Consider the following 14,719-nt stretch of genomic DNA (forward strand, 5'->3'; position numbering starts at 1 on the left):
TATCGAAAACCTCCACTTTTGTGCTTTTAGAAGACTCCCAGGAACGTTTGAGTTTGGGAGAGCACGTCCTTCGCAAGGAATACCACTCTACCTGCAATTTCGGGGTCACCTCACACGGTGCTCGAGTGTTCAAGTGATTTGTTGACTTCATGAAACTTTATTACAAGGAAGCACGAAGTTGAGGATAGAAATTCTTCTGTAGCTCGTAAACCAGAACATCATTCGACAAAATATCATAGTGCCCAGCATCGAGTACCCGAATCTCCGCACCTGGGAACCCCCGACGAATTCCTATATCCTCCCATTCCTGCTGAGCATGTGCTGGTATACATGAGTGTATACCCTTGTCAGCCAGGAAAACCGTAACTGGACAATTCAGCTGCCGAAGCCATCGACTGAGAGCACCCATATCAGGCGATCTGACTCGATCGCGGGTGGTAATCTCTTCTAGGAAATCATATACAGCGGAGAGGAATACCTCGAGAAAGTCCCCAAAGTTCCGGAGGAACGGGTCAACTGGGATTCTCTTCCATGCCTCCGTGAGCCCATCCGCGAGTTTGTGTCGGCGAACGACTTTGCCGCCTGAATCCTTGCGGAGAAGGTGACAGACGAAAAAGTAGTTCTTTTCGACGAACTGGGCACGGACTTGGTCCCGCGACATGACTGAGAGGTCGATGTCGAGACCCATGGGAGGAGCGAAGAAGACGGTGGGGAAGTGGTCGATGAAGACAAGCTGTATTATTTTTTCTCCGCTCTCTTCGATGATGTGAACCATTTCAAGTAGGGTTATGGCAGTCGCGGAGAATGCGGCGAGGCGATAAGGTCCCCGTGGTTGCTCCTCCTAGGTACCGTGCATGTTCAATTACCCATTCGAAAATCTGTATCGATTCTGACACTTACCCTCATCTTTTTAACGTAGAACTCCGCCTGTGCGTGTATGGAGGTGAGCGGGGTATCGGGTGTGGATTGTATGGCCCATATTGAAGAGTGGAATTTCTTCTGGAGAGGTCCAAAACTGTGAATGTTACCGCCTCCTCCTGTAGTGCGGGTATGTGAATGAGTATCGATAGTCAGGATAGAAACTAGCGACGGACCATGAAGCATAATGAGCGGTATCTGGCCAGGGATATTTCTAAGCTTGACGATAACCTCTTTCGCTGGTGGTACACGGGGCCACTTAATTTGCTGATTTGCCAACTCATCCTCCGGACTTGGGTCGACCATGAACTGCGATGTAGGTTCAGCGTTCGACATATTGTCAAGCGGTCAAAGATTGAGTAGACTGAGGCCGTATGGTAAGTGAGAGATGTGTATCATGTCGCCCTCCAAGACTCAAGTAGTTATATGTAAGCTGTGTGGTGAACCGTGCGCCAGATCCGAATCTTTCTCGGAGTTCTATAGAAAGTAGTGGTAACAATAAAAACAGATTGAAACTGACTTGGCAGGAACTGGAGGGTACTGTTGATGATGATCAGAATGAGAGTCGGAGGTTCTGATTTCTCGAGCTCTACGGTGATTCGGTGAAGGACGCCTGCTGATGGTGACTCCAGCTCGCTACGTGACCACTGACGGCTATTGGGCCGCTTCGCCTTTTCGCACGGAGCACAGCTAAGCTTTGGCTGAGCTCTTCCCGAACCAGTTCATTACACCTCGGCTGCAGTGAGCCTTCAAGTAAGAACACCTCGGCAGGCCGTCGGGTACTAGGAATACCATTCCTGATCTTCGGGATCTTCGGATTAGGAAGGAAGTCTATGACGGCAATCGGGAATGTAGGTAAGCATTATTATTAGAACCGTATGAGGTTCTGATGCCTCATGATGCTTCATTTCAAGTTTTCCCCCCAGCTCCTTCGGCTTCAATTTAATCGAGACTTGACTGATACCTACCACCATGTCGCCCCCCTCTGCTCTTTCATCGAAACAAGACACATCTATAGGCTCGGTAGAAGTGAAAGTTGTTGAGAGCGCTCAAGAGCTGCCAGTGTCACCACCTCCGAATGGTGGGATACGGGCATGGTGTACTGGTGCGTCCATACTCTATTATTTACTCAGGCTCACACTGACCCTGTCGATATAGTACTCGGTGGCTTCTTACTTCAATTTGCTTGCGGAGGGTACGGCTTTTAGTGTCAATCAATCCAATTTGAAGCTAAACTCGTTGCAGCTACTCCGTCTCCTTTGGCGTATATCAAGGCGAGTGAGACCTCAAACTGAAAGCCCTCGACGGACGTTTCTAAGATATGAGTACTCAGATTTCTACGTTCGCGAGTTTCTTACCAACTCCTCTCCCTCGGCGATTTCGTGGGTTTTTACATTTGGAAGTGGCGCTATTGACACTTACTATGAATCTCGTACTAGTTGGATCGGAAGCGTGAATACGTGTCTGCTTATTGCGGGAGGCGTCATTGCAGGTCGTTTGTATGATCGCGGATACTTGTAAGGCATTCCACCAACCCGTTTTGGTCGATTGTTCAAACTTGCTCTAGCTACTGGCTTCTCTATGGCGGATCCTTCTTGACCGTCTTTTCGTTATTCATGTTATCTCTGGCGAAGCCAAATCATTACTACCAGGTGCGTTATTAAGTAAGTCCCTCGTTATCTTCAACGTGTTCACACTTCGTTCCTTAGGTATTCCTAAGTCACGGAGTCGGCGCTGGCCTCGGTGTTGGAATGACCTACGTCCCAAGCATTGCGATTACCGCGCAATACTTCTCCACAAGGCGCGCACTTGCAATGACGACTATCGCTACTGGCGCCTCTATTGGCTCGATCGTTCACCCCATCATGCTCAACAACACATTCAAGAAACTCGGTTTCGGGAACGCAGTCCGTGCCAGCGCTGGCTTAGTTGCCGGGCTGCTTATAATCGCTTGCTGTTTGATGAGAACGCGAACGACAGTCACAAAACAAGGATCTGGGAGCTCTAAATCTGTTCTGAAAGGGATAGCCAAAGACCCGGCGTACATCGCCGCGACCCTTGGGTGCGTGTACCCCCTGACCGTTGAGCTCGCTAACTGACATGTTTTATTTATCGACACAGTTTGATGGTTTTGTCGATCGGGTTCTACTTCCCACTTTTCTACATTCAGCTCGATGCCGTCGAGCACAACCTCAACCAAACATTTGCCTTTTATTCTGTGAGTTGTCGTAAACACTTTCCGACTTTTCGTAACCTGGCTCACCGTGAAACAGCTTGTAATTCTCAATTTTGCCAACGCTCTCGGTCGTATCATTCCCGGTTTTCTTGCTAACACGTTGGGAATTGCGAACATGATAACCGCCTCAACCCTAATATGTTCCGCCGTGACGTTCGCCATGATTGGCCTCCATAACGAGGTTGGCGTCGTGTTCATCGCTCTCATCTACGGTTTCGTGATAGGAGCTAGTGAGTTTTGAGATTCCTGCTCGTCGAAAAACTACTTAAAGTCTGCCTCCAGTCATTTCCTTGATGGGTCCGTTGATCGTTCTCCTCACTAGCGATATCTCAGAGCTCGGGTAAGTGATCAATGGGAATGGGAATATAACGTCAAATCATACTTCCTCTGATTTATAGTGCACGCATGGGGATTGCCTATTTCTTCTCTGGTAAGATGTACTGGCTTTTTTCTTTCATCTGCAGGATCTGACGAGGAAACTTTGCAAGGCATTGCTGGGCTCATCGGTACGACCTGGAGTTTCCTGCATACTGTACTCTCTCAATAACGCACTTTATTAGGGACTCCCATTGCCGGGGCACTGCTCACCAAAGACTTTATATGGTGGAGACCTGCTGTATTCAGTGGGGTAAGCACACTACACATTTTCTGTGGACCCGACCCTCAGCGATCTCACTTTGACCCATCTTTTAGGCTACGAGTCTCGTAGGCGGAGCGTTCTACATTCTGATGCTGGTCATCATGAGGCGGAAAAAGTTGAGGTCTGAGAAACTTGCTCATATTCAAGAGTGAATTGTAAACGCGTTGCTGTATCATTCTCCAAATACCATAGTACGACTTGATCATGATTGGACTCAATAGCGTGCGAATTGTCCTTTTCGCTGTCTCACGGGTCACGATGATGTGGCGATGATGTTGATTCCAGCTCCCACCACCACGCCTTTCGCTATCCAGAAGTCGACTGATCTCTCTTGTTTCATAGGATTGCAGGATTCGTGACAACCAGTTATACTTCGCCCCACTCAAAGAATCATGTCTGACCATCAATCATCAGCGAGAGATAAGCCTCGTGCCCATGAAGACTTCACAAACAGCTACCAAATTCAGGTGTCTATTCCCCATAGAAAACAGAAATGGAAGCTCAGTTCGATGTATTTCAAGCGCTTTCAGTGTATCTACATCTTGACAGTTTTTTACTGGTAACGACTTGTTCTTTTTACGTGCGCAAGTCGACAAGCCACAAGTTAACTCCGTTGGATGAAGACCCTACTTTATTGTACGCCGGTGTCATGTCTGATACCCAATACTTGGGTACGTCCGCCAATGTTTTCTAGTAAACATGCCTTTTGATGGCCTCCGATGTTGCTCGGAGGTTCTCGGAAAGTAGACATCACATTCAAGAGTTTGGCTATTTGATGCAGCATAGTTGGGACGCAGACAAGCTGAACTCGCGGGCTAGTCAAGCCACTCAGAAAACCCGGGAAAAGCCGAGGGAGTAAATTGGGCAAAGCCGCCGACGCCAACAATGGGATCCGTGATATCCGAAAGATGCGAAAGTCTCTACTTATTTTCGGGCATAATGACCTCAATTCACTCTTTTATCAAGTTACTAGCATGGTTCACCAGACCTGATACCGGAAACAATTTGATCCACTCAAGCTCCGAACTCCCCGAGTACGTAGTACAGCGTATCTGATCGACCTTGAGATATTTCACAAGTTCTAGTTTCACCGTTTGCCACTAGTCGGGAACTTACAGTATCCGAGTAGCAAAAATGAAACGCCCCCCATCGCTAGCGGGCGAACTTATCCGGAGTCTGCGGGATGGGTCGATATCTGATGTGCCTGGAAATGGATGGTATACGCACCACGGGCCAACAGTCTTTCTGAACTATAGGCTTCTGATTTACTTCTTTAGGACGTGTTCTATCTGGAACTCAATGAATAGGTCAGCTTGGTTTCGGCGCCCATAAATCGCAGCTCCCAGCCAGCATGAATTATCAACCGTTTCTCGCAATGTCTCCATTCCCGCCCATAATGGACTCTCTACTACGCTGGCACCCGGATCCGCTTGCCTTCGCGTTGAAAGCGTGCGCGGTTCTAGCCACAATTGTTGGTCTATCGTGTTGGACGTTGAATAAGGTAATTCTAGCTAATTCACGTTTTTTTATTTCTTTGGTCTGTCTGACCGTGATGCATACGTTTTCAGAGGTTGTATCCATCCACTGCACCTCCGATTGTGGAGATCGAGGTTAGGCTTCAGTTCATCAGTGTGTGTCTTTGGAATTTCCCTCTCATGATTTCCGCCAGTCCAGCGAGATGTTCAATAATCCGAAAGTTGCATACGCATTGGCCTTACGGAACAGTAAAGGTATCGTTGGAGTTCGACGGAAAGGACGGGTAAGGATGTCTTATTTCCGTTTGGGTTGTTCACTGCCACTCATATGCTCGTAGTTGGAATACATTGTCGATCGGTCTTTCACGCATCAAGTATTGACAGATGATTCGAAGTTTAGCTTTGAGCTAGGCACTCTTTCTGTGAGCACTGCAGACCACCGGTTCTCCTATGGTTCAGACGCCGATTTATTCCCGACATGGATCATTTTGTTCAGTCAGAGATAGCTACCCGGCTCGATGAAGCAATGGCAGCTGGTGAGCATGTTTTCCGTGACGGACAGATCCGAGAATGAGTCGCTCACATTTACACATCTAAAGTTGTCCCGATCTTCCAGAGTAACGTCGATGACCTGGTGAATGACTTACCTCTCGGCAGCGCGCTTACTCCAGTCGATTTCGAAGCCTTTGTTCACCGCACGATGGCTTCTGCCATGATTCAATTGATCCTGGGTAAGGTAAGTACCCGACTCGAGGCGGATTCAATGATCTACTCTCATGGTTTTTACCTCAGGATTACCTCTCCGCGGACAATATTAAGCGGGTGGAGAACATTGCAGTCGAGGTAGCGACCCTGGGGGGCATCTTCCAGAACATGAGTTGGTTCTCTCGTACCTTTCCCAGTGTGTGGCGCATCGCAATATGGTCGGTTTCGAAGGGTTACTTCCGATTCTAGTCATGACGGTTTTATAGGATCCGGGTGTTTCTCTACTCTATTCCTATCAACTTCATCCTGGGTATCGGGCGCGAAGTCTATCATCAACTGGGTCAAATTGATTCTTACGACAAGGAGGGCCGGGGCCGTGGAGAATCAGTACGTTCTTTTAATACACTAACAGCTTCTCTGGCTCACGAGATTAAACAGGACGGCGGAACGGCATTCACCTGGGCGAGAAGATACGTCGATCACAGGCAAGGCCAAATCGGTGTCCTTGATCGATTTTGGATTCTCACCGTTGTTCTTGGGTAAGTTGTGAGGCTCTGCATGAACAAACGACGGGGCTGACAATGTGCCCGAAGGATGATCTTCGCCTCCGTGCACCAAACGTGAGTCGGAGCCGATCGCGTTTATGGCTTCCCGAGCCTTACACATCACTTTAGGGCTGTCGTCATGATTTGGATGGCGTTCGAGCTTGCTAAGCGTCCGGAGGACGTGCAGCGTATCCGAGAGGAGATGGAACGTGAGGGCCTGTCGATGCGCTACGCCTCCCTTCGTCGGTTCGAATTCCTAGACTCCTTTATTCGGGAAGTCATGAGGACGAAGGGAGACACCCTGAGCACAGTTCGAATGACGACCATGGACGTCCCCCTTGGAGAATATGTCATCCCTTCGGGTGAGTCATCGACAATTCGTTGAGACCTACCTCTAACAAGTCCTTGTTTCGTAGGATCCTTTGTCGTTCCGCTTGCTACCCAGTCCCACGAGAGCGAGTTCTATCACGGAGAGAACGCTCGCGATTTCGTCGGTGACCGGTGGGTGGGGCAAGAGAAACCCTCTTCCATGCTCAGTACCTCTTACTGGCCATTTGGACTCGGGCGGTGGGCCTGCCCGGGGAGAACATTGGCCGTCGCAGGTTCGTGTCTCTTTGGTGCTATTCTTACCGAAAGGGTTGTTTCTTATGCTCGTATGATAGAGATCAAAGTTCTGATGCTACTTCTGTTGCAACGAACTGAATTTGCTCTAGAAGGTGGTGATTACAAGGTGGTGGATCCCCTTACTGTTACCTCCGTTGCGCCAGAGGGTACTCTTCTCCTCCAGCGCTGCGTTTGACCGCATGTGTAGAATGTATATTTTAGAATGAAACCGGCTGATTGTATTTGTCCATATGGCGTCTAGTCACTGCAACTCATTTGTCATTCACACAGGCCGCAGCACAAGGAATCAGATTGCATTATTGGGAGTCAAGGATCACAACGAATTACCGCATTGATTGAGTCGGTGAATTAGATCACACCTCTATCAATAGCTCCACCGCGGAGGGATTGGAAAGTGATTGCTCTCAGACCTCTCGTAGCTTCAACAGGTAAGGCACAGTGCAGGCCGATGAAAGCAAATAGTGTTTCGACCTTGTAAACCTGCTTCTTTCTAGCCGCTAGTAGTTCAAGCCCGCTCAGTTCAATATTTGCATCGCTTCTTCCGATGGCCATGGATCAGCATAAATGTGAGTAAGATTGCCATGAGACAGCGATCGTTGAAACTTGATTGTAAGGTTGACGCCAGACGCTGTGGTTGCAAACTTTGTGGACTGAATTATCACTTTATAAACTTCAGAGTACGGGTATCACCCTGACGTGGCCCGCATGATAGATGTGTGATGGTTCCAATTTCCTTTGGAGCAGGATGAATTGATCATTGATAGGTGCGGTGGCTGTAGACACCTAGTAGCCTTTTCTTTGAAAAACATGGCTCTGATGAGGGCTAAAAGCGGACCCCCGTGCGTGACCGGTGAGTGCATAAGGAGGTACATCAGCATTTTGGCACTTTGATTGCCGCGGGTTTTCTTGGGTTGTGCAACCCAAGAAAACCCGGAACAACCGACAACCACGCCATCAGCAACCCCAGTCCGTTTATTTGCAATTGATTGATGGACCTGTCTGACCACCCAAAATCTCTACCATTTTGCTACCATTAAACTTCACCACTCACCATAACACCATTCTAAATTATAGTAGCTCTTTTAATTCATACTTTTGGCAGATTTTGAACTGATATATAAATAAAATTTTGATTAATGTACAAGTTATATATGTGGATTGTGGAATTGTCGGGTGGTGCGGTTGTGTGACCATCCAAAAACCCGCCAAAACCCGCCAAAACCCGGGGCAACCGCGCCATCAAAGTGCCCAAATGCTGATGTATGATTTGATGCAACCGGGAGTGCTATTTTTATTTTAACTTGAACCAGCTCACCTTCTCCCGCTATCCCACACAAGGGGTATTTCATCGGGTAGATCATGTTCCGTAGCTGGGATTGTTATATAGAAGACGAGGTAAAAGTGTAAGTATTTCTTTCGTTGTTTCATTTCACTACTCGCTGAGTTCGCTACCCAGCAAGATAACTTATACCGAACGAAGGTTCTTCAGCCTCGATGGAAATGTCCGGAATAAGCTTACCGGAGGCGAACGTGAGTAATGTGCTCACTCATACACGGGCCGTTCGACCCTCATTCACCTCTTCCAAAAGTTTCTAGCCCTGGTCCTCGAAAGCTTGCTCTATGGTAGAGGAAATCTTCTGCGACCCCACGGTCGGCACTAGCTGACGTCTTTCTAGGGGCCTTTTGCGTTCTGTTCGTTGCTGCAATTTGGGCAATCTTCTCGAGGCGTCGCGAGGTCAATTATAAACTTCTTACGACAATGGTGACCATGTGGGTCCTTTCCACTCTGGTGAGTCCATCTGTTCCGTTCATCGAGTATGAGAAGTTGATCGACATAAACCGCTCGTCGGTTAGCACTTGGTGTTGGATATCGTACGGGCAAAGGCTGCCTTTGTCGATGTAGGAGCGAACGGGAGCAACAGAGCTCTGGAGTATTATGGGAACTTGTCAGACCCGCTGCAGGCAGCCAAAACGGCCGTCTACGTGACGCTCACTCTAGTAGGGGACGGGTTCATGGTAAGTATTGCGGCAAAGCTTCACAAAATACCTACTTACTAAGCGTGACTAAGATTTATCGGTGTTATGTTGTCTGGGGTCGGTGGTACATGGGCCTCCTGCCCGCGCTGATGCTCTGTGGAACCGGAGGTGAGTACTCGCCGCGCACGCTCCTGTATAAGTCGATTGACTCAGCTTCACCAAGTCGCCGGATTTGGAGCCACTTATGAGTTCTCGCAGGCTGCACCCGGCGCTGAGGTTTTCCTCCCGGATATCGTCCCATGGGTTACAAGCTTCATTGCTTTGACATTTTCCACCAACGTGCTTTGTACTGGTAAATCCATTTTGTCGATAAGGTTCTTCAGAATAGCTGACAGATGCACTTTGAAGCGCTCATCGTCATTAGAATCCTTTCTGTTCAGAGGAGGGTGGGTGGCTTGAATGCGAAATCGCCGCAAATCAACTTCTCGCTCAGGGCAATCGTCATCATAACGGAATCGGCCGCGCTTTACTCTGCCTCAGTACTTTCGCTGCTGATTTCGTACAGCGTTAACTCCAACGGACAGTATACTGTGCTCGATTTGGTGAGTACATCATATAAACGGTACTGTGAATGGCCGTCTTACCTCGAGAATGTTCTCTCATTTTAAGACATCGCCACTCATCGGGATCGTCTTCACTTTTATCATCCTTCGAGCAACTCTAGTCTCGGACTCGGACCAGGTTTATGCGTCTGCTCCTCGAGCAAATCTACCTAGTGCTTCAAGATATGCAACAGGGGTAGGATCTGAACACTACGGGATGCAGCCGAGGGGGACGCCTGTCGCAGTGAACGTCACACAACTCATCGAGACAAACGATAGTCTCGACCATAAAATGTCGAATAACACGGTGGTTTGAAGCTTCCAGAGCAATGCTGGACGAGGGCTTTAGCATAGAATTTATATAGCCAACTAACGAGGAAGATACTTACTCTCTATACCCCAGACACTGGTTCATACACAGGTAGTGCCACGTGCCAAGTGTTGTTGAACTAGAGGCCTCAGAATGTCATCAACTCTCGGAACTTTGTCAAAACAAACCATACCTCGCCGTATGTAAAGATATAAAGTACCCACGAATAGTTTTTTGACCAGCTCCGCCCAAGCATCGAGGGGTTTCCTGAATGGGCAGGCTATCCCGAAGAAGCTCCTTCAGCAGACTGAGTCAGCTTCTTCAATGATATCGTGGTGGTTTGGAGTCAAGAAGCGAGGGGAAGAAGCGCTGAGTGATGTGTTGTCACTTCTCGGCCCGGGCCCGACGAGCGCTACTTCGGAAGTGGAAGTAGGTACCCTGAAATGAAATTGATAAGTACGAAGTGCCCAGGAGAGCATCGAGAGCGGTCAACAGTTAACGGGAGGAGGCTGGGGCAGAGCTTGACTGAGGAGATATTATATAGGAGCACCGAGAGCAGGAAGCGCCTTGGGGAGAAATTGAAGGTGGTAGGGAAACGAGACTTGGGGTACAATGATGGGGTCTATAGTAGGAGTTATGAAAAGGCCCACTTTGATGTCGGATAAGACGGCACCACCCACTGTAAAGTTGCGGAGTCTTTAGGTGCAAGGACCGTAGGGACCAACTAAATCATCCACCCTGCATCCACCACAATCGCCATAGACTGTGAGACCCGAGGGCACAAATTAGACAGGTCCTGCCCTCTCGAAACGTACACTTGAATTCGAACAAAAGAAAGACAGAACCTTGAACCGTGGTTGATCGTTGACTGGGGCCCCGCCGAGTCTGAAAGGTGTAGGAATACAATGCCACTGGTCTTTGCCTTGAATCCCAAGTTCAGACGGCCACCCCTTACCACTTGACTTTCTCAGAACGCCCTCCCTACCTACTGTTTATGCGTCCCAAGCTCTTCCCGCCCATTTCCTGTACTTGGACGCAAACAAAAATAGATAAATATTGAGACCTGTAGGTCTACCACTCCGGGAAAGCGTGTCATCCTTGTGCAGGGGCCAAACCCTTGGTTGAATACTACGAGATCGATGCGGAGTCAATACTGCATTCCTTTCAAGTAAGTTAATACTAACATTTTCGTAAGCCTCCGTAAGCAATCTGAACGAATCGCTTGCTCCATGCACGTTAGCCACAACGGAAGCCAAAAATTCGTTCTTCTTTCCGAGGCGGGAGCTAGTAGGTATTCTGAGTTGACCAAAAGTTACTTGCCCTCAAATCAGTTCGCGGACTCACATGTGTTGGCGTAGTGTCTAGTTGCTCAGGGAAGCCCATTTGAGGCGTCTGTACGACAACGGTTTTGGATTCAATTGTGAATAATGAGTGACAGCCCGAACAGTATAATGGCTTACTGAACCGCTGACCGTTGTTGCCTGGCCATAAACAATTCCGTCAATTCGAGAGGTGATATTGGAGATGTCGCTTGCGACGTTGAAGCGTGAAGCTGAAAAAGAAAAGATATGTGTGACAGCGGTATCGCGGATATAATCTACTAGTACCTAAATAAACGCATTTTTAACATTTTATATATAATATAATCAAAATGGGAACATAATATGAGGATTAGAGCAAGCCCAAGCTGCTAGTCAAAGCACGGGTCTATTTGTGGGTTATCCGAAGTACAGAAAGTACAAAACACTCTATAGATGAGAGTCTTCGACGTTCCGAAACCTGTAGGAACTGATGAAGCAGCCTTTAAAAACCTTCGTTCATTTGGATAGGCCTCGTCTCACTCGCAATTACCTGTAGCAAACATGGGGACACTTGATTTTACTATCAATTTATTGATTTCTTCGATATTGGTTGAAAAGACGGAAACAACTCTTAGAAGTACATCTGGAAGTAACAATCGGACGGATGTAACCATCTAAAGTCCACTTCGGACTTAAGGAACAGAAACAATGCCGGTGGCTGTAACTTACAGCTGGAAACAAGAAAAGGGGCGGATGTCGACGATGTCCAGTCAGAAAGGACATTCTACCAGGAAAGAACCATAGGAACGATCCCTGGAATGTAGATCGAGCAGTTTTGGACTATTCCAGATCGGATAGAACAAGAGAGAACAAGGGAGCACATGGGGACTCGCCTTGGAAACAAAAAGGGGTCAGGATGTATCCACATGCAAATGTCAAAGATATCCGACTCGGAACAGGAATAAAGAAAATATGAGGAAAAGGAATAAGGAATACTATATTCTGGACAGTTTTATATATAATTGACATGTACTATACCTGATTAAGGGTACTTTGGTATCTCTGAAAGGGATTTCTCTATATTTTCGACTTTTACCATATCTTCGACGTTTGATTATTATTTATTCGAAAAGGCGTATATAAGGGAGGATGGTAGCAGCAGTATTTTCCCCAGTAACCTATGACAGAAGCCTAAGTGCTTTCACTAGGGGACTCTGGCTCATACTTTGCCCCACTTCTTCGAAGTTGGTGTTTGTATTTGGAAAAGATTGGATTTGAACTTTGAATTTGATTTGAATTTGTTGCCACTTTGGTACTTGGAAACTTTGAACTTGTAGAGTCGCTTTGACTCGAATTTGAATTGAATTTGATAGTTCTATTTGAACTTAGAAAGAATTGAACACCTCCTCGAAGTAGTGAACTTCGTAGAAAGCCTTTGTCATTTTGACTTGTGAACACAGAATTTGAATTTGTTTTGAACCATATAAAGCCCCACCCTTGAAGTCTTATCTTAGAGTTCTCAGTGAACCTTGCTGAGAGCGTCCATTGATACCGACCTCCACAAATCAACTACGCTAATTGCTAGTGTTGGGTTTGGTTTTGCGCACTTCGTGCTTGGAGTGTGTTTTGCTGCACCTAGTAGTAGTTTTTAGTGCCGTTAGCGGCAGTGTAAAAGTGGGTGTCTAAAGCAATGACGCAATCAAAATGGTAGTCCAATCATTGAGACACTAAACTAATAAGAGTCCACTGACGATTATTCCTCAGTTGATGTGACGTTGACAGTATGACATCTTCGAAACAAGTCAAAAATGACCCAAATGTGGTGATTTATTTCATATTTATTTACAGAGGCTGAAAATAAATCGATAAACCCTTTTGAAGCACAATTAATTTACCATTAATCAGATAAATGATTAATATCGCTTAATTACTTTTAAATAATTAATAATTAATCGTCAACAAGGGTTTTTCTCTGCCACCGTTAATAGAGAAAAGGTAGCAGCGAAACTCATCTTGTTGTATATCCAAGTCAATGTTTTCTGGATTATCTATGGAACTGTATTGATGCTTCACAAAGAGGGAAGTTGCAGGTAATCAATACATTACGGCACGAATCGTACCAGTATGGTTCGCACAGCCACCCTCAAGTCACATGTGGAAATCAGCATGAATCATACAGCCACTCTCAAGTCTATTCCTTGTGTTTTGGGTACTTCATGTGGCATTAGGATGTAAGAATTTACTCAATAATATGTCTGGGTTCTAACCCTACCACTATCTGCACAGAGACTCATCATGGTAGCCTTATGATTCCAATTTTTTTAACCTTTCCCACGCAGGTATTACGGCATGAATTATACCAGTACAGTTCGCACAGCCACTATTGTAACTTGAACAACCACCACCATGTATGACAAATTGACGACGAATCAGGGTAAACTTCTTCAATATCTTCTTTCCTTTCTCCAGATATGCAGCGTGTTTACCAGGTTCAATTTTAAAGACAGAACAGTTAGTTATTACCCTCGTGGTCTTGCTCATAAGTACTTAGCAATGCTATGTCCATTATTGGCTACTACCTACCCTTGTGATCAGGCTTATCCTTGACTTAACCTGTGGCTCCGATCAAGGCACCTACATCAATGTCACGTCAATGTCACATCAACTGAGGAATAATCATCTGTACCCTCAAACTAATAATTGCGAGCGAAGCGAGCAATTATTATCGTCAGGTGGGGGGGCCGGTCCACTTTTGTTTGTAATTGTTTGTCGTTTCCGTTTCAACGTTGCGCGACCTGGCTTGCGACGAGCAGCCCTTTCATCCTCTATTCTACCTGTTCCAAAACCTCAAAAATCAACAGAGAAGACATAATATTACCCATGTATCAAGTTCAATGACAGAAATTGATACTTTTAAACCGCTTTTACGACATGTTTTTTTTTTCACCGCCAGTAACTTACATGTCGGATAGGGAAGGTAAAACAGGGCTTTTACCAGCAGCCGTAGAGAATGTAGCCGCGTGCCAGCTCAACCCATTCCCGCCCACCTTCTAGAAACTGTACAACGACGTGGGGTCACTACTGAAGTTTGGTCAAAACTCACAAAGACTTGTGCCGGATACTTAAATGTCGGACCAAAACTCAGAGAAATGTAAACAAGCAGTCAATTGCTATGCCGTTAGCTTGCCACATGTATATACAGTTTCAAACATTCTAAGACAGCTTCTACTGGTGTTAGTTGCTCACGTACTTTAACCATCGTCAACAGTGGCATTCGAAGATGAATAAAAAGAATTAGAATACATGGGAACGATAAAGTTTTGCTTTCTATCGCTACTGAGATTCGAAGCGAGCTACCAGGCCGTGTGCGGTGCATATTTCTCAAA

General features: G+C 46.7%; 4 protein-coding genes across 5 annotated transcripts; 3 read left to right on the plus strand and 1 right to left on the minus strand.

Moving 5' to 3' along the window:
• Positions 1-118: 118 nt before the first annotated feature.
• Positions 119-1,539, minus strand: E1B28_007710 (uncharacterized protein). 2 transcript variants are annotated; one of them, XM_043152475.1, is made up of 4 exons: positions 1,439-1,539; positions 1,095-1,227; positions 901-1,037; positions 119-841 (listed from the first exon to the last, which is right to left on the minus strand). In XM_043152475.1, the coding sequence occupies exons 2-4, from the start codon at positions 1,222-1,224 to the stop codon at positions 161-163; spliced, it is 948 nt and encodes a 315-aa protein (XP_043010561.1). In that variant the 5' UTR covers positions 1,225-1,227; positions 1,439-1,539; the 3' UTR covers positions 119-160. The 2 variants fall into 2 exon arrangements, with proteins under 2 accessions (XP_043010561.1, XP_043010562.1); XM_043152476.1 differs by having other exon boundaries at positions 901-1,539.
• E1B28_007711 (uncharacterized protein) lies at positions 154-4,008 on the plus strand. The gene is made up of 16 exons (XM_043152477.1): positions 154-845; positions 920-1,773; positions 1,833-2,023; positions 2,077-2,113; positions 2,164-2,192; positions 2,252-2,300; positions 2,358-2,435; positions 2,486-2,570; positions 2,628-2,980; positions 3,040-3,136; positions 3,192-3,384; positions 3,437-3,494; positions 3,553-3,584; positions 3,643-3,660; positions 3,715-3,782; positions 3,848-4,008. The coding sequence occupies exons 3-16, from the start codon at positions 1,891-1,893 to the stop codon at positions 3,944-3,946; spliced, it is 1,329 nt and encodes a 442-aa protein (XP_043010563.1). The 5' UTR covers positions 154-845; positions 920-1,773; positions 1,833-1,890; the 3' UTR covers positions 3,947-4,008.
• A 54-nt stretch (positions 4,009-4,062) lies between these two features.
• E1B28_007712 (uncharacterized protein) lies at positions 4,063-7,421 on the plus strand. Its single transcript, XM_043152478.1, has 14 exons — positions 4,063-4,828; positions 4,880-5,295; positions 5,363-5,404; positions 5,464-5,553; positions 5,608-5,691; positions 5,766-5,805; positions 5,869-6,005; positions 6,062-6,192; positions 6,241-6,361; positions 6,413-6,513; positions 6,568-6,594; positions 6,649-6,881; positions 6,936-7,121; positions 7,182-7,421. Exons 2-14 carry the CDS (start codon positions 5,146-5,148, stop codon positions 7,316-7,318), a joined length of 1,479 nt encoding a protein of 492 aa, XP_043010564.1. The 5' UTR covers positions 4,063-4,828; positions 4,880-5,145; the 3' UTR covers positions 7,319-7,421.
• Positions 7,422-8,502: 1,081 nt separating this feature from the next.
• E1B28_007713 (uncharacterized protein) lies at positions 8,503-10,038 on the plus strand (the record flags this gene model as incomplete). The annotated part of the gene is made up of 9 exons (XM_043152479.1): positions 8,503-8,546; positions 8,600-8,673; positions 8,740-8,766; positions 8,820-8,932; positions 8,998-9,159; positions 9,213-9,288; positions 9,344-9,472; positions 9,529-9,722; positions 9,790-10,038. The coding sequence occupies 9 exons, from the start codon at positions 8,503-8,505 to the stop codon at positions 10,036-10,038; spliced, it is 1,068 nt and encodes a 355-aa protein (XP_043010565.1).
• Between the last annotated feature and the right edge of the window lie 4,681 nt (positions 10,039-14,719).

This window comes from Marasmius oreades, chromosome 4 (assembly GCF_018924745.1).
Source record: "Marasmius oreades isolate 03SP1 chromosome 4, whole genome shotgun sequence".
Taxonomy (NCBI): domain Eukaryota; kingdom Fungi; phylum Basidiomycota; class Agaricomycetes; order Agaricales; family Marasmiaceae; genus Marasmius; species Marasmius oreades.

Bases quoted from the DNA above. Each gene is read 5' to 3' on its own strand.
- E1B28_007712 (XM_043152478.1), top strand. From the start codon at position 5,146: ATGAATTATCAACCGTTTCTCGCAATGTCTCCATTCCCGCCCATAATG. The intron at 5,554-5,607 runs GTAAGGATGTCT...ATATGCTCGTAG, and splicing joins GAGTTCGACGGAAAGGACGG to TTGGAATACATTGTCGATCG. The intron at 7,122-7,181 runs GTTCGTGTCTCT...CTCGTATGATAG, and splicing joins GAGAACATTGGCCGTCGCAG to AGATCAAAGTTCTGATGCTA.
- E1B28_007710 (XM_043152476.1), bottom strand. From the start codon at position 1,254: ATGTCGAACGCTGAACCTACATCGCAGTTCATGGTCGACCCAAGTCCG. The intron at 842-900 runs GTAAGTGTCAGA...CACGGTACCTAG, and splicing joins TCTACGTTAAAAAGATGAGG to GAGGAGCAACCACGGGGACC.
- E1B28_007711 (XM_043152477.1), top strand. From the start codon at position 1,891: ATGTCGCCCCCCTCTGCTCTTTCATCGAAACAAGACACATCTATAGGC. The intron at 2,301-2,357 runs GTGGGTTTTTAC...ATCTCGTACTAG, and splicing joins TCCTCTCCCTCGGCGATTTC to TTGGATCGGAAGCGTGAATA. The intron at 2,436-2,485 runs GTAAGGCATTCC...AACTTGCTCTAG, and splicing joins TTGTATGATCGCGGATACTT to CTACTGGCTTCTCTATGGCG.